A 17988-nucleotide genomic window follows, 5' to 3' on the forward strand; every position below is an offset into this window, starting at 1 on the left:
TGTCCCAGGAGAGGAAACTGCTTCATTTTTGCTGAAAGAGTACTTTTTCCTTTAATTCTCTTTTAGTGCTGAACTAACTGCCAGGCAGGACCCCAGCTACCCTTGGGGTGCAGAGGTTTGGGTGGGGGTGGGGGTGACTGGTGGATGAATTGGCATTAAGCACTGGCACCCTTCCAGGTCTGGTGAGCTGAGGATCCCTGAGGAGCCTGAAGTGTTTGGACATTTTAGGAGAGGGAAGTGTTTTGATTATGTGTTTGTTTTAAGTCCAAGGGGTCGGTAGGGGTCAGATTTATATGTTCAGAAAAGCTCTCTGTTTGCTCAATTTGGGGTTTAAGCTCCTCTCTGAGCCTTCCTGGTACCTGAGCCTGCCTTCTCTAGCTTTCTAGAATGCAGATGGATTGTAGAATTTAGTCTCAGCCATTCCTCCTCCTCTTCCCCACCACCTCAAACCACCTCTGCTTTTATCTGCCAAACTGTCTTCAAGCTCCAGTGACCATCAGCTGGGTTTAAAGTCAGGCCTGTCATCTTGCAGCCCTCTTCAGAAAAGAGAATACTCAAGAGTTTGGGCCAGAGCTTAGCTCCAACAATAACTAAATTCTTTTCTTGACCATGCCTCCCAACTCTCATTCCCTCCAAGCCTTTCTTCCTCCTCTAGGGCTTTCAAGACCACCAGAGCCACTGACAGGTTGCCAGACTGAACGGAGGCCTTCCTAGTACAAGCTACAGACTAGGCAGGGATGAACCACAATGCTTCTCAGACAAGGAAATAGACATAGCAAAGGCACAGAATGAATCCTTTTAAATAATGATAATAATAAATTTATGGATTTCTTATCAACAGGTTCTGGGCATCCCAAAGAAATCACACTTGTCATAGTTCTTTTCTTAGGTGTTGTTTGTTTGTTTGTTTGTTTTTGTTTTTGTTTTTTGCCTTTCCAGGGCCTTGAAAAGACTGAGGGATGTGTGTGATGATCCACCAAGCTTCTCTAGTCACCATTGCACTTCAGATGACCTTAGATAGCATGATGCGAAAACTCTAGGCTTGTTTTCTTGCTCAGAGAGAAGCTTTCTTGCTCAGAAGACTGTTGATACTTTATTATCTTATCAGGGACTCTCTCTTACTTTTTCTTTCCTAAGCTCCTTTATCCTAGAGTAGGCACAACAGGTAAAAAAAAATTGAGTCTGTTGTGTACTTAATAGCTGTAGTTGGAAGCTGACTTACGACTTGAGAGGGAAGCTTACAATGATGGTGTAAAAGGAAGGTTTTGAAATATCTGCGTATTTTAATTTGTAAAATGTTCCCAGCTTTGCTAAGTAGGAATTCTTTTTTAAATTTGTTTAGTTTTTTTAGTAATCTCTACACCCAACGTGGGGCTCGAACTCATGACCTGGAGATTAAGAGTCCTACACTCCACTGACTGAGCCAGCCAGGCACTTGGAGTGGGAAATTGATGAAAACTAGAGTGACTTCAAAATCAGGAAGAATGATTTAGTTTGTAAAAGGCAAACAACTAAATGTGGAAGGTCAGTCCTTGGTATTGTATTATCTGGAGACCTCTTCAGGATTTTGGGAACTAGGCTTCTTTCACTTAAGTGTTTTTTTTCCTGGGTATCAATTCTATGGTAGGCCCTGAGGATACAAAGTGAAAAGGTATATGGCCTCCATGTTGGGGTGGAGCCTGCTTAAGATTGGCTCCCTTTCCCTTTGCCTCTCTCCCCCCAAATAAGTTAATTTAAAAACAAACAAATCAATTAATTAAATAAAAGCAAACCTAGAGGAAAAAAATTCAATAGTAAAACAAACAAAATGGGTGCCTGGGTGGCTCAGTCAGTTAAGCATCCAAACTCTTAATTTTGGCTCAGGTTGGTGAGATCGAGCCCTGCATCAGGCTCTGCTCTGACAGCGTGGAGCTTGCTTGGTGTTTTCTTTCTCTCTCTCTCTCTCTTTGCCCCTCCCCGTTCTTGTGCTTGCACGCAAGCACACACGCTCTCCCAAAATAAATAAACATTTAAAACAAAACAGAAAAACAGACAAAACAAAGTGAAAAGGCATCATCCAGGCCCTCAGTCAGGATGCTTTATCTAGTTGGATAGATATCTAGTTGGAAGAGATTGGATATGTAGATACCTCTAATGGAGGTATGTAAAAAGAGCATAGTGGACAGAGTATCCAGTACCTGGGGGAAGTAGGAAAGACTTCATAGAAGTCGTTCTTATTGAAGAGAAGAGAAAAAGTTTGGTAGCCCAGGAGGGCAAGCTGAGTAAATTGTGTTTCTGGACATTGAAAACCCAAGAAAGAATGCTTTGTGGGAAGAGTCCAACAAAGAACAAAATGAAAGGTAAGACTGCAGTGGACAGTAATGGAGGATGAGCCTGAATAAGGGCAGGCGGACCACTAAGAGTCTTGACTACCACCCTGGAGTGTTACCACTTAGTACATGTACTATTGTGATTGATTTTGAAGTAAAGCATCATCTCTCAAATGACCCATCCGTGTTGCTTTTCAAACACAGTCATTAGGAGTTATTGGAATGATTTCACAAATGGTTATGTAGACTGACATTGGCATGCATGGGATTTGAGAAACCTTGAAATAAGTTATTCATTTGAGAAAATGTATTTTAGTTTTGGAAAAAATAGAAATTATTTTAGTTCTGTTTAAATAAATTTTGTTCAGGTTTTCAGAGATGAATTGGACGAGATGGATCATACCCCTTTGTTCTCTTTTTAAAAAATTTTAATTTTAGAGACCAAGCAGGGGAGAGGGGCAGAGGGGGAGAGAGAGAGAATCTTAAGCAGGCTCCATGCTCAGTGCAGAGCCCAACATGGGGCTCAGTCCCAGGACCCTGCGATCATGACCTGAGCTGAAACCAAAAGTCCTATGTTCAACTGACTGAGCCACCCAGGTGCCCCCCATTTTTTCTCTCATCAGTAAACGAGCATATGTGTAAGACATCTCTCACTAGCCAGATTGGGAATTCTGTCTGGTCCTGAAGAAGCAAAGAGTGAAAAGGATGAAGGCCCTTGAATGTCTGAGTCTAAATCTAGACCTCTCTCTCAGTACCTCAGAATCAAACTCTAGTTCCCATTTCAGGCATAGACCAGATTTGAATCATGGGGAAAAACACAATCTTTGGAACTAAATAACCATCATAATTTAACTTAAGTACTGGAGCCTCAGTTTTCTCATTTGCAAAAGGGGATGGCAATTTAAATTAATTGAAAGGATTAAGTCAGAGAATACATACAGTATATACATGAAATGTTCTGAAGACTGCTCTCTAATGTTAGTTCCTCCCCCCACCCCTTCAGCAAGTTTAGGTGTGGTCTTTCGATGAATACACTAAACAGCTGTTAGAATCTCCAGAGCTTGGTTTACAAAGATGACTAATGCAGTTTCTAACCTCCAGGAAGTTTCTTCCCTTCTGGAAGTTTCTTCTCTTCCAGTTTTATCCCTTAGTGTTTCTTAAACTCTGGCTTAGGGACTAATCACTTGAAAGAACTAGTTTTTAGTTTAAAAGAATCACTTTTTTCAACGTTTTTTTTTTTTTGTTTTTTTTTGTTTTTTTTTTTTAATTTTTGGGACAGAGAGAGACAGAGCATGAACAGGGGAGGGGCAGAGAGAGGGAGACACAGAATCGGAAACAGGCTCCAGGCTCCGAGCCATCAGCCCAGAGCCTGACGTGGGGCTCGAACTCACGGACCGCGAGATCGTGACCTGGCTGAAGTCGGACGCTTAACCGACTGCGCCACCCAGGCGCCCCTAAAAGAATCACTTTTAAAGAACTTTAAAAATACATATTCTCAAGCCCATTCCAAAGAATCTGATTTGATCAGTCTGAGATGGAGACTAGGAATCTCTTAATATTAAAAAAAAAAAAAAAGTTTGAGAGAACAAAAGAGAGCTCGCGCATGACTGTGTGTGCAAGGGAAGGGCACAGAGAAAGAGGAGAGAGAGAGAGAGGGGGAGAGAGAAAATCCCAAGTAGGCTTCATGCTCAGCGAGGAGCCTGACACGGAGACCGTGACCTGAGCCAAAATCAAGAGTCCCATGTTCCCCCGACCACCGACTGAGCCACCCAGGCATCCCCAAATCCACCTTTTTAAACAAAGCAGCCCAAAGGATTTGGATAGAGTCTGATATTAATCATTTTGAGAATTTTGATCTAGAGGTATGCTATTAATTGTAATGTAATGTGATGTTTTATATAAAGGTATGCAAGAGGATAATGCCATCTGAGCTGTCATGGAAATTAGGGCAGGAATTTTTTTCAGGAGCTAGAGGAGAATACAAAAGTGTTTTTGAAAAACTGTGTATATACTCATATATACATATGTAAGTGGTTAGAGCAGGCATGCTTTATTTGTTTTAAAATCTACAGTAGACTTTTTTTGGGGGGGGGGGCGCCTGGGTGGCTCAGTGGGTTAAACATCCAACTTCGGTTCAGGTCATGATCTTGCCATCTGTGGGTTCGAGCCCCGCGTCGGGCTGTGTGCTGGCAGCTCAGAACCTGGAGCCTGCTTCAGATTCTGTGTCTCCCTCTCTCTGCCCCTCCCCTGCTTGCTCCCTGTCTCTTTCTCAAATAACAAACATTAAAAAAATAAATAAATAAAAAATAAGTCTTTGTGGGATTGTTCCGGGTTGGAACGTGGCGCTACAACTTACTAGCTTCGTGACCTTGGGCCAGTTATTTCCCAGCCCAACTTTCTTATAAAATACGTAACATCCTACTACTATCATCTTCCTTGTGAGAAGGACAGGAGGAATGGGAAAGCCTAACTGACCTTAGGCCCCTAACACGCCCCAACAACCGCTTCACCTTATTCAGGCCCTATCCAAAGCATCAGAGGCCTGTTTTAGGGAGATCCAGACCTTAAAACATGACAACGTATCGCGAAGCGCTGGATTGTAGATAACGAAGTGACAACACGTAAGTGCTACAGAGAATGACCTCGTGGCAATGACAAATCACCCAGGCCGCCTCCACCGAAACCAGGAAAAAGGAGGGGTGGGATGGAAGGCCAGAAACTCAGGTGCCTCGGGAAAAAATCTCCTTTAACTTTGTGGTTGCGAAAGCAGGAGCTCTTTATGCTTGGATGGTATTTGCAATGAAGGGGAGAAAAAGGAAGTGGTTTGCAGGGCATTCGCTCTAGGTGGTTCTCCAATGTGCTTCGCCTCAGACCAGCTCCTGGAAGGTTAACCCCACAGCAATCAAGCAGTTAGCACCTTTGGCTGGGAGAACTTAATAAAATGGCGTTAGTTGGGAGTCTCAAAGCCCTCGCGAATGGTCAGTTCAGTATTAACAGGGAGCGCGTCGCCAGACTTCGTCGCGCCCGCACCCACAGGGCTTACACCCACATTCAGAGGCATCCGCCCACTCCGGGAAGGAGTAGACTTGAGAGGCACTTTTAAGAGCGGTTAAGCGAAGACTCAAACGAGCCCTGGTGGCCAGGCAAAACCGAGCACCGGATGTCGTGGCCCTGACACTTGTGGAGCAGAAGGGCTCCACTGAAGCGTGCCACCTAATCACTGCGAAGAAGTCCCCTGAGGAGAGCCAAAATGGCGACGGACTCCTCTTGGCACAGCCCTGCTCCCTCCCCCATGTCGGGAGGTTCCCGTAACGCCCATTGGCCAAGTTGGAGGCGGTGCCTGGTTTCCTTCGCCGCCTCATTGGACTGAGTGACTGAGGGAGACGCCAACGCTTCTCTGCCCACTCCAGAATCCCGCCCTCAGAGTTCATTCGGCGTTTAATTGGCTTTCCGTTCGCGTCAATTTGCGTCCTATCTTGTCTTTTTTTTCAGTGTTAATCCAATCAGAACTTTCCTGGCCGCCCGCCTGATTTCTGATTGGTTTTGATCAGCTTCATCCTATCCCATTTCTGCCTACTTCTTACCACCTCCCACCAGGGACTTTGCCCAGGCATGTCCAGAGTTCTGGTTGGTCGTTATTCTGTCATTCCAATCAAAGCTCTTCCTATCCCTACCACTCAGAGAGCCCGCCTGGCGGCTGACTGGTTTCTTTCCAAGCCTATCATCACCAGCTCCCGCCCACCCTCACTTCCTGCGTCCTTCATTGGCTTTTAAAACTGAGAGGGCGGCCTCCTTGGGCGGACACCCGGCACGCAACTTTGTCTTACACGCCTCAGAGAGCAAGCGAATCTTGCCATTGGACAGCTTGACCGTCCTTCTTCTTCATGTCCCTCCTTTCTCCCTCCCTCATTGGGCGGGGCAGCAGTGAAGGGGCGGGGCCGAGGCCGGGCTTGTGGCGCGCTGCTCCCTCCTCCTTACCCCCCCCCTCCCTGTCCGGTCCGGGTTCGCTTGCCTCGTCAGCGTCCGCGTTTTTCCTGGCCCCCCCCAACCCCCCCGGACAGGACCCCCTTGAGCTCGTCCCTCAGCTGCCACCATGAGCGGTAAGGATGAGTCCACTCCACGCTTAGGGGTGGGAGGGGAGTGAGGGGGCGCGCGCGAGGGCCGACCGGGCGGTCCCCGCCGTGAGGGGGGGCGGGCGGGAGGCGGCGGCGGCGGCCTTGGTCCCGCCCGGGGCGGAGGGAAGGGAGGGAGAAGGGGCAGTGGCGGGGCCTGCGAGAAAGAGGGGGATGGGCCGCCCGCCCCGGGGGAGGGGGCAGCGTGGCCTCGCCCGCCCCCTGCCCGCCCCGGCCACGGGGGACGGGCCTTACCCCCCACTATTCGGCGGCCCGCCTGAGGCTCCTCCCGCCGGGGGCTGGAGCCGCGGGGGCGGCCCGAACAGTGCAGGCCCCGCCCGGGCCAACCGCCTCCCTGGTCCGCCCTCTGGTCGCCGCCTGCCCCAAGGCCCTCCCCTCCCCCCGTAGATTTCCCCTCCCCCCCCACCGTCCCGCCCTTTCCACGCCCCTCACCCCGAAACCGCCCTTTCCCTCTAGGGCCCGCCCTCTGTCTTCCCCGAAAGCTCCAGATTCTTAACCCCTGGACCCCTTTAGCCCCTTTAGCAGTATTCACAAATGTTTTCTCACTCACACTTTTTGTTCTTTTTACCTTGCCCCTCTTCTATTGTTGCTTTTTACACTTGAATTTTCTTTCTCCATATCCTTTGACCCTAATTTTAGCAAGATTTCCATCCACCCACATGTTGTTTTTTGCCTTACCTATCTATCCTTCTCCTTTTTTCCCCCCGGGATACTTTTTTATATTTTGAAACTCTTTGAGCATGTCCACTGCTCCTCATATTTTCTGTACCCAAAGCACATTTTCAATGTTTTAGGAGTTTAATTTTGTGCAAGGGGGAATTGAGGCCCAGTTTTAGCATTACCCAGCCTAGTTTATGTTCTGTATGTCCTACAGCTGTCCCTTTTCCAAGCCACTTTTTTTTTTGTTTTTTACGTTAGTGCTTTAAACCGTACTGATGTTTCTGTTTTATCATATCATTTTACCTTTTTTCTTTCTCCAACTTTAAGTTGTTTGTCTCTAATTTTTAGACCAAGATCACTCCATGGATGAAATGACAGCTGTGGTGAAGATTGAAAAAGGAGTTGGTGGAAATAATGGGGGCAATGGTAATGGTGGTGGTGCCTTTTCTCAGGCTCGAAGCAGCAGCACAGGCAGTAGCAGCAGTGGAGGAGGAGGAGGGCAGGTAAGTGATAATCAGGAGGGACTGGGGGACATGTTAAGAGAATGTAAGTTTTCTTGGATGATTACTGTTTCACAGAAACATTTTTAGGAAGGGGCTGAACCATTTTGTAGCTAGGGACACAGATGATTGGGAGATCCCCTCAGATGAGAATTTCAACAGTGTAGATGGGGCAACTTTTTGTTTCTGTTATTTTCCCCCATTCTTTGCACCTTTTGGCTGTTTATTTGTTTTATACTGCCCCCTGGGCTGGCAGCTGGGTGTCAGTGAACTAACTCCTTTCCTTTCCTATCCTTTCCTTTCCTTTCTTTTCTGGCCAGGAATCCCAGCCATCCCCTTTGGCTCTGCTGGCAGCAACTTGCAGCAGAATTGAGTCACCCAATGAAAACAGCAACAACTCCCAGGGCCCAAGCCAGTCAGGGGGCACAGGTGAGCTTGACCTCACAGCCACACAACTCTCACAGGGTGCCAATGGCTGGCAGATCATCTCTTCCTCCTCTGGGGCTACCCCTACCTCAAAGGAACAGAGTGGCAGCAGTACCAATGGCAGCAATGGCAGTGAGTCTTCCAAGAATCGCACAGTCTCTGGTGGGCAGTATGTTGTGGCTGCCACGTCCAATTTACAGAACCAGCAAGTCCTGACAGGATTACCTGGAGTGATGCCTAATATTCAGTATCAAGTAATCCCACAGTTCCAGACCGTTGATGGGCAACAGCTGCAATTCGCTGCCACTGGGGCCCAAGTGCAGCAGGATGGTTCTGGTCAAATACAGATCATACCAGGTGCAAACCAACAGATCATCACAAATCGAGGAAGTGGAGGCAACATCATTGCTGCTATGCCAAATCTACTCCAGCAGGCTGTCCCCCTTCAAGGCCTGGCTAATAATGTACTCTCAGGACAGACTCAGTATGTGACCAATGTACCAGTGGCCCTAAATGGGAATATCACCTTGCTACCTGTCAACAGCGTTTCTGCAGCTACCTTGACTCCTAGCTCTCAGGCAGTCACTATCAGCAGCTCTGGGTCCCAAGAGAGTGGTTCACAGCCCGCCACCTCAGGGACTGCCATCAGTTCTGCCAGTTTGGTATCATCACAAGCCAGTTCCAGCTCCTTTTTCACCAATGCCAATAGCTACTCAACAACTACTACCACCAGCAACATGGGAATTATGAACTTTACCACCAGCGGATCAGCAGGGACCAACTCTCAAGGGCAGACACCCCAGAGGGTCAGTGGGCTACAGGGGTCTGATGCTCTAAACATCCAACAGAACCAGACATCTGGAGGCTCTCTGCAAGCAAGTCAACAAAAAGAGGGAGAGCAGAACCAGCAGACACAGCAACAGCAACAAATTCTTATCCAGCCTCAGCTTGTTCAAGGGGGACAGGCTCTCCAGGCCCTCCAAGCAGCACCATTGTCAGGGCAGACCTTTACAACTCAAGCTATCTCCCAGGAAACCCTCCAGAATCTCCAGCTTCAGGCTGTTCCAAACTCTGGCCCCATCATCATCCGGACACCAACAGTGGGGCCCAATGGACAGGTCAGTTGGCAGACTCTTCAGCTGCAGAATCTCCAAGTTCAGAACCCACAGGCCCAGACAATCACCTTGGCCCCAATGCAGGGCGTTTCCTTGGGGCAGACCAGCAGCAGCAATACCACCCTTACACCCATTGCCTCAGCTGCCTCCATCCCTACCGGCACAGTCACTGTGAATGCTGCTCAGCTCTCCTCCATGCCTGGCCTCCAGACCATTAACCTCAGTGCATTGGGTGCTTCAGGAATCCAGGTGCACCAGCTTCCAAGCCTGCCCTTGGCTATAGCAAATGCCCCAGGTAAGCCTCCAATCTTTTATATTAATTTCCAGAGCTAAATAGCAGCTTAACTGCAACCATTGGGTCTAAGGAAGGAAATAGACACTTTCGTGGGTAACAGTTTCTTGAGGGCAAGTTGATTAGAGAAATGGCAATGATTCTGTTTAAGTCATTTGGAACTGACTTAACGGAAACTTTTTTTCAGTTAATCTCATGAGAAAGGAGCACTTCTGGGCAGCGTCCCTGGGGTCACTGTACTTCCAGTGCCTTTGGTGCTACAGAACAAGGGTCGGCAACTTTTTCTGTAAAGGGCCAGATAGTAAATATTTTAGGGCTTGTGAGACATGTAGTATTCTTTTTGTTTTGTTTTTTTTTTTGCAACTTTTTAAAAACGTAAAACCATTCTTACCTCAAGGGCTTTATTTGGCGTACAAGCCCACCCCTTTGTAAGATAAGAATTGATTATAAACTTGACCTCTTTGTATGACAGTTACTAAATAATCAGATATTTCTTATGAGCTGTAAGTCTTAAGTGAGGGAAGAGTGACGTAGTGGATTCCGGAAGAATTTTTAATGAAATAAATTTCATGGTTAATTTTTAGTTAGCTAGAGTATCCTATTTTCTGAGCAAGCCGGTTAATTAAAGTTTCATTTTTTAAACTTCTGGTTACCTTAAAAGTGGAATCCGTCTGCCTCCCCTTACACTAATGTATATTTTCAGTAAGCTTGCTGGGTGGTTCTGGTACTTCCTAGATGAGAAAACCACTTCCTAGACTGCTTTGAAAGTAATGTATGGTTGAGAAGGGAGGGTAGAGAAAGGGAGCATGGCCTGGAATGGAGTGGGGAGGTGGAGTTGAGAGGAGTTAGGAATAAGGAGAGCATTGAAGGGAAAAAGAGTCCTTCGGGAAGAGGTATGTATTGGAATGTATGTTGAATCAGTTGACCACAATATTCAATTATTCATTTTGAACAGTGTTTCACTGTTGGTTAATTTGAAATTTGAAACGTGTCCATTTAAAAAAGTGAAAGTCTGTTTAGAATTTTGTCATTTTAAATTCTGTGGCAATAGAGCTAATCTTTAATAAAGTACAAGAAGATGATTCTGTAGATTTTTATATTCTGCCATGATATATAAAAATTATGATGGGAAATAGTTTAATGTCACCAAACTTCTAGTTCTGTTGGAATACATGTGGGTTTATGAATTGTTTACTTTTATTAGAGTTCTCAGTTCACTTTTTTAAAAAAGTTTTATTTAAGTAATCTCTACACCCCACGTGGGGCTTGAACTCATGACTCTGAGACCAAGAGTTGAATGCTTTTCTGACTGATCAGCCAGGTGCCCCAAGTTCTCATTTCATTTATACTGGTTTTTACATTAAAGAGGATAATAAATAGACAGCCATATTTCCTGTCTCCTGCAGTTTTGGAAAATGGTGTTGGGGGGGGGGGGGGAATCTGTTCAAGTTCCCTAACTTTTTTACATTCTTGAGGTCATGTTTAGAATGATGACATTTTGAGCCTTAAGATAACAATTTTCTTAATAAATTGGAGATCTTGGAATAGAAAGAGCTGGAAGGGGCCTAAGAAATCATCTAGTACAACTGCCTTATTTTCTAGAAGAGGATGTTGAGGTATGAAGAAGCAGTTAAGTGGCCAGACTACAGCCAGAGCTAGGGCTTGTGGTTAGTTCTAGTCTAAGGCATTCCCTGTTAGTTTTAACTTAGGACATGAGAAATCTTTAGATCGTTAAAAATGTTTTAGAAAAGCTGTCTTTGCTTCTTTGAAATTTAATGTTCTAGAGTTGGCCAAGTGTTTTATAGGCTAAAAATTATGATAGTAGAAATGGGAAAAAGTTAATGAAAACGAAATTCAGCAGCCTGGAAAATTAGACACTTGGCTGGATAACCTTTACTAGCATGTTTGTTTTCTCTTTGCTCTTAGGTTGTTGTATCCAGCAGTTTTGCTCTTTGTCAAAGGAAGGCAAAACTGCGAGATTGTTCCAGTTAGTAATAATTTGGATCCTTGCAATTTTTAAAAGGTTTATAACTTAGGCTCTGGAGAACAGTTATGAGGTACTCTCATTGCTAAATCATGCTCTGGGGAAGCCTGCCATTTAATATGTCATAGGATAGGGCTACCTAGCTATTATTGATGGTCTCTGAGCTCAAGAAAATGCATGCCTTTCTGTAAAGTAGCAGCAGCTTGACATTCACTAATGAAAGAATGAGCCTCTGAAAGGCCATTTTGTGAGAGTTGGGATTGGTTGCTTCATTAATAGTGGTTTCTGAAGAGAAAAGTTTCCTTCTTTCTGGTTAGTCTTCTGCAACATTTTTTTCCCCTTCAGTCGATCTAACTTTATCCTTAATGAAAGCTAATAAAATCGTTTCCTAGAAGCCTTAATGCTGTTCAGCAGTTGCCTGGCTGCTAAAAATGGCTCATTTTACCCCCTTACTGGTATATAGTGATTTTACTGGAAAAGCTCAGTCTCTTGCCAGTATAATGTAGTAGAAAGAGCATTGAATGTGAAGTCCCGTTGTGAGGTATAGCTTGGTGGATAGATACATAGCATTCTACAAAATGAGACTTTATTACATGGTTGTGGAAGCCTGCAGCCTCCTTGGTGTTCACTTTGTTTACTTTTATTATTTTTAAAAATCATCTTTTAGAAATCATTTAAGCTCCCCTGTTGACTTTCACTGTTTATTTTTGTTTGCTGAATACACAGGCAAAAGCACAAACTTAGAACCAAAGTAAGCCAGCCATCTCAATATCCTGTGTTTTTTATGGCTCAGCCCCTGGTGGGTGGTAGTGAGGAAGGGACCACCCAGTAAACTAAGTTTAATTTCTAGACAGTGAAATGATCTATGGGCTCTGAGGGGTTTTTGTTGTTGTTGTTTTGTTTTGTTTTAAGTTATCTTCAGCTTGTTTTGTTGTCTTTTAAATCAACACCCTTTCCTCTCATTTTGTAGTTACACTCTCACAGATCTTGGTTTTTTTTCCAGTTTAAAGCTTCAGGTTTTTTCTCAGACACTGCTATGTCCTGAAAACTCTTCTACCAGGTTGGGGGGTGGGGGTGCAGCTTTGAAAGACAGTTTGTATGACTTCGTGGGAGTTCTGCCTAATAAAGAGTTCAGGGCTGGTCTTTGGCAGGAGAATAGAACATATTTCCTTGATGGCTATAATTCACTCAGGCAAATTTCAGGCACTAAAAATAAAAATTTCACATCTGCTTGGTTTTATCGGGGTCAGGAAAATGTCTTCTCTTAGAAGTTAAGTTAAATGTGATACCAGAGTCAGTTTGCCAACAGTGTCGCTAAACTTGCGGTCAGATTGCTGAGACCTAATTTGTTAAAAAGTTGCATTTTAGACTAGGGTACCTGAACAATGTAAATGGGTTTAGCTGATTTGAATGTGTTTAGAATTATTCTAGGGCAAAAGATTAAATGAGATAATTTTCTTTTTTAAAATAATATACTTTATCAAATATAACATCACATGTTTCTGCATCGTTTGCCTTTTTTATCTAATGTTATATTTGTTTCTGAAGGTGATATTAGTGTTTTTAAGTGATTTCAATTTAAGTAGAAAAGGTCTCCTTTAAAATCTAGGTGCCTTCATTGATTTGAAAAGAATGAGAAGACAGTCCTCAGACCTTGTCAGTTGCTCCTATTTATTCATTCCAGTGGCTTTCTGTAAATGACGTCATTGTTAAATCACGTTGCGTTGTGTAATGTGGCCATTTTAGTTCTTAATTAAATAACAAGAGCACAAGGGTGCCTAGTGTTTCAGAAAAGTTTAATATCTATTCTGTTCTCATATCTCCCTTTCCTTTTAACTGTTCCACTTTGTAAAGTAGCATTTAAATGTTGCCACTAATTTAGTTTTCCTCATTCCTTGCTTCTAATTGTTTTCTCTCCTTGAAAATGTTTTAAGATGTAAAATGAACATCTGTGGAAAAGCTCTATTACATAATGCTTTGTAAGTTATTTATCAGATGTCTAACCATTAATGGATAATATTAGTTGAACTTTTCTACTTTGATGTTTATTGTTCTTCATATTTCCTACAGCAGGTGTGTCATAATAGTGCTATTCCTTTCTCTAACATTTAGCATTATTATTCGGGCTTGTGTGCCTAACCATTATTTTAAAGTGTATATGCCCTCATTATGATTATATTATTAATACCATGCTAGGTTTTAAGAATTGTTTCCCTTAGAAGACCCTGAAAAAGTTTCTGTAGAAAGATTTATTTTTTTATTTTTTATTTTTTAGAGTTGGTTGCAAATTTGAGCTGGAAGTTGAATTGTACTTTTGCTTCAGTGTTTTTAAAACTCTGAATTGCTTATGGAAACTGGGCAGTATTACTTGTTTGACAACTTTGGATGTGCCTTTCTAATTTACTGTAAATCGTCCTACCTCCGTGTCTATGTACAAAATAAATAATGACTTAACAATTTTGAAGGAGTTAAAATATAAAATCCCTATGTGAAGATAGAGACTTGACCGTTAAATGATGAGAGAACTAAATTAAAAATCTATACATCTCTGAAAATGTAAAAAATATTATTTTTATAGGAAAGCAAATGTTTGCTGCAAATAATCTAAGAAAGGTTAAATGCTATTAAGGTGGATCTTTTCATATTATTCAGTATGTTCTTCATTGAATTTGACCTGTTTTGATAGATTAAAAATTACAGCTCTTTGCAAACAATACAATTAAGCCAGACTATCAATGGTAGTAGCAACTAAACTGAAGACTGTTAGAGCTGAAAACCCTCACCCCTTCCAGTACCCCCATTTTGACAGAATGTGGAGTAGTTTCAACGACTTGCCAGAGGTCACTGTAACAGATCTTTTGAATTCAGATCAGTATCTTTTTCCACTATACTACACTAGTATTTTTTGGTTTTAAGATTTTTAATTTTTAAATGTTTATTTTTGAGAGGGAGAGAGAAGAGAAAAGAGAGAGATGGAGGGGCAGAAAGAAGGGGACAGAGAATCCAAAGTGGGCTCAGTGCCGACAGCAGAGAGCTGGATTGGGGGAAGGGTTCAATCTCACCATCCGGTGAGATCATGAGCTAAGCCAAAACCAAGAGTCTGACGCTTAATGGCCTGAGCCACCTAGGCACCCCAACAACAACTTCTTCATAAACTTTTTGTTATGAATCATGATTTGTTGTAATCAGATTAATTTGAATTTAATTAAGCAAAATATAAATAATTAGTGATGTGATCAAAACATTAAGAAAGAAGGAGCAAGATGGCAAAAGAAAAATCAAAGACATCTCGTTACTTTGAAAACATGAAGGTCAGCTATATCATATAGAGATATGTGTGTAGAATGGTATTATCCCCACCCCCTTTTTCCTTTTTACAGTTAAAGAGATGCGATGTGTTTTCCCTGTTACCTTCCTTATTTTTTTTCCTGATATGCTTGAGACACTTTCATAGCAAACTTTATCTCCTTATTGTTCGTCACCTATTGTTTTCCATGTTATCAGGAAATTCCCTTTCAGTACCTGCCTTCTCTACCCATCACATTTCTGATTTAAAAAAAAAAAAACTATCCTGACATACTTGTTGGGGATATAGTTTAACAACTCTTCGAGAGACTATATAGGCCCCAATTTTGTCCAGGCCTTACATAGACAATGTATAATATCTCTTATGGTCACTGGTGGTATCTGAAAAGTACTATGCCTAGAATTCTTCGGCAATGTCTTGCACTCATGTTTATTTTGTTTTAAAGAAGGTAAAAAGCTCTTAACTCTGAAAACTGTATTTGGAAATTTTCCATATTATCAAGAAATTTCTTTGGCATTCTCTTAACAGATTATCTTGTTGGTATTATCATGTTTTGAATGGCTTCCTTGTTTAGCATTAAAGGCTGTTAAGAAATTCAGTAATACTCATGGTTAGGTTAACTTACATAGGCATTTACTGAACACCAGTATACTTAGTAATATAATTGCCCCCAGCAGACTTAAGAGTTAGATGCAAAAAGTGTAGCAGTGAAAATGGATTCATGCTTTATTCATAGACAAATTTAGCAAAATTTATTGAATATTTACTGTGTGTCAAATGTGCTAGGCTCTCAGAATTCACTGAAACAGATGATGGTCCTTGGCTTTCATGGAGCTCCAATTATTGTTGTGCTATAGTTATCTACTCTTAGTGCACTCCAGAGGGGACAAGTTTTCACACAACGAATACTGACAGTTGCAGAAAATATATGAAACCATAGGGCCACACTATTTTGGATTTATAGTTTTCTTTTACTGTGTTATATATTGTCAGGTATGTATATATGTATGTATGTATGTATGTGTGTATTTATTTATTTATTTATAGTATTTATTCATCTTAGAACAGGGGAGGGGCAGAGAGAGAGGGAGACACAGAATCCGAAGCAGGTTCCAGGCTCTGAGGTGTCAGCACCTTCATGTTTTCAAAGTAACGAGATGTCTTTGATTTTCTTTTGCCATCTTGTTCCTCCTTTCTTAAATTTACCATCTTAATCATCTTTAAATGAACAGTTCAATAGTGTTAATTAAGTATATTCACATTGCAGAAGATTTCCAGATCTTTTTTACCATACAAAACTGAAACTGTACCCATTAAACTCATTTCCCCTCTCCCACCATTCCCTTGCAACCATTATTCTACTTTCTATAAATTTGACTACTTTAGACTACTAATTTGTCACATAAGTAGAATCATAGAGTACTTGTCTTTTTGTGGCTGGTTTATTTCACTTAGCACAATATCATCAAAGTTCATCTATATTGTAGCATATGACAGGATTTCCTTTGTATGGCTGAATAATATTCATTGTATGCATATACCACATTGTCTTTATCTGTTCATCTATCATGGACATTTGGGTTGCTTCTGCCTCTTGACTTTTGGGAATAGTACTGCTGTGAACTTGGGTGTATAAATAATCTCTTTGAGATCCTGCTTTCAACTCTTTTGCATATATACCCAGATGTAGGATTGATGGATCATATGGTGATTCTATTTTTCATTTTCTGAAAAAATATGCTTACTTTGGTAACTTTGCTTTTACCTTTTATAAAGAAACTTTATTTTCATTTATTTAAAAAAATTGTTTTAATGTTTGTTTATTTTTGAGAGAAAGAGTGTGAGTAGGGGAGGAGCTGAGAGAGAGGGAGACACAGAATCTGAAGCAGGTTCCACGCTCTGAGCTATCGGCACAGAGCCTGATGTGGGGCTCGAACTCATGAGCCGTGAGATCATGACCTGAGCTGAAGTCGGGTGCTCAACTGACTGAGCCACCCAGGCGCCCCTCTATAAAGAAACTTTAAAAAAAGAAAAGAAAAAAAACCCCTCACATTTTTGTGCTATGTTTATAGTCAGAACTACATTTTTAACTTTTCTGAGTACTTTTCTCATAAGATTATTTCCAAATATCCTAACCTAATGGAGCAAGATCATTAATATATACCTAATAGTTATTATCCAGCTGCTTTTAGGTTACTTAAATCTCGGATGTTTGTAAAGTAAGATGCTTAAAATGGAACTCAAGGGCTGAGATTTGAGACCGGAATTATTGCTGGTTTGGATTGTATAAGAAAAATTGTCATGATATACAATGTGAGCATGCTTTTAATGATAAATCATTCTTAGGTAACTGGTAATTGCTTACCTCCTTATTTTAATTACTTTCGCATAAAATGCCACAAAAAGTAAAGATGGCTTGTTGCTGGCAAACATTTCCCTTTATGGAAATAATTCTGTGATTCCCCCACCCCCCAGCCACAGAAAACTGTTGTCCCAGACAATTGGATATTCTCATTTCTAGCTTATATACTTACTTATATACTTACTGCAGCTTGGCCAGACATCTTGGTGTAATGGTAATTAATCTTTTAGTCAAATGCCTGGTGGGAGCTGTCTTAATAAAAGCTCTAACATATCATCAAATTGTATTACTTTTACCTGCAATATGAAGCAAACTCAGATGCATCCAGACTTAAATTACTCGTGGTTCTTTGATTTACTTCTGAAAACGTTCTGACAACTAATTGGTTTATTTTTTTTTTATGTTTTATTTATTTTTGAGACAGAGACAGAGTGTGAGCAGGGGAGGGGCAGAGAGAGGGGGAGACACAAAATCTGAAGCAGGCTCCAGGCTCTGAGCTGTCAGCACAGAGCCTGACGTGGGGCTTGAACTCACAGACTGCAAGATCATGACCTGAGCTGAAGTTGGACCCTCAACCGACTGAGCCACCCAGGCACTTCCAATTGGTTTGATTCTTTTTTTTTTTTTTTTTCCTTAACATGTATTTATTTTTGAGACAGAGAGAGACAGAGCATGAACAGGGGAGGGTCAGAGAGGGAGGGAGACACAGAATCCGAAACAGGCTCCAGGCTCTGAGCTGTCAGCACAGAGCCCGACGCGGGGCTCAAACTCACGGACTGGGAGATCATGACCTGAGCCGAAGTCGGACACTTAACCGACTGAGCCACCCAGGCGCCCCTTTGTTTAATTCTTAAAATGTTATTTCAGTAACTAAAATGGAGGTATTGAAAAATATTATAT

At 42.4% G+C, this 17988-nt stretch overlaps 1 protein-coding gene across 1 annotated transcript in view; it reads left to right on the plus strand.

Moving 5' to 3' along the window:
- Positions 1–6143: 6143 nt before the first annotated feature.
- SP1 (Sp1 transcription factor) overlaps positions 6144–17988 on the plus strand; it is a 45218-nt gene continuing 33373 nt past the window's right edge. Inside the window, exons 1-3 of the mRNA XM_043564073.1 lie at positions 6144–6409; positions 7451–7605; positions 7923–9438. Of these exons, the coding sequence (XP_043420008.1) occupies positions 6403–6409; positions 7451–7605; positions 7923–9438 (1678 nt within the window). The 5' untranslated portion in view covers positions 6144–6402. The remainder of the gene's footprint in view (positions 6410–7450; positions 7606–7922; positions 9439–17988) is intronic.

The sequence above is a fragment of the Prionailurus bengalensis genome, chromosome B4 (genome assembly GCF_016509475.1).
Source record: "Prionailurus bengalensis isolate Pbe53 chromosome B4, Fcat_Pben_1.1_paternal_pri, whole genome shotgun sequence".
Lineage (NCBI taxonomy): Eukaryota > Metazoa > Chordata > Mammalia > Carnivora > Felidae > Prionailurus > Prionailurus bengalensis.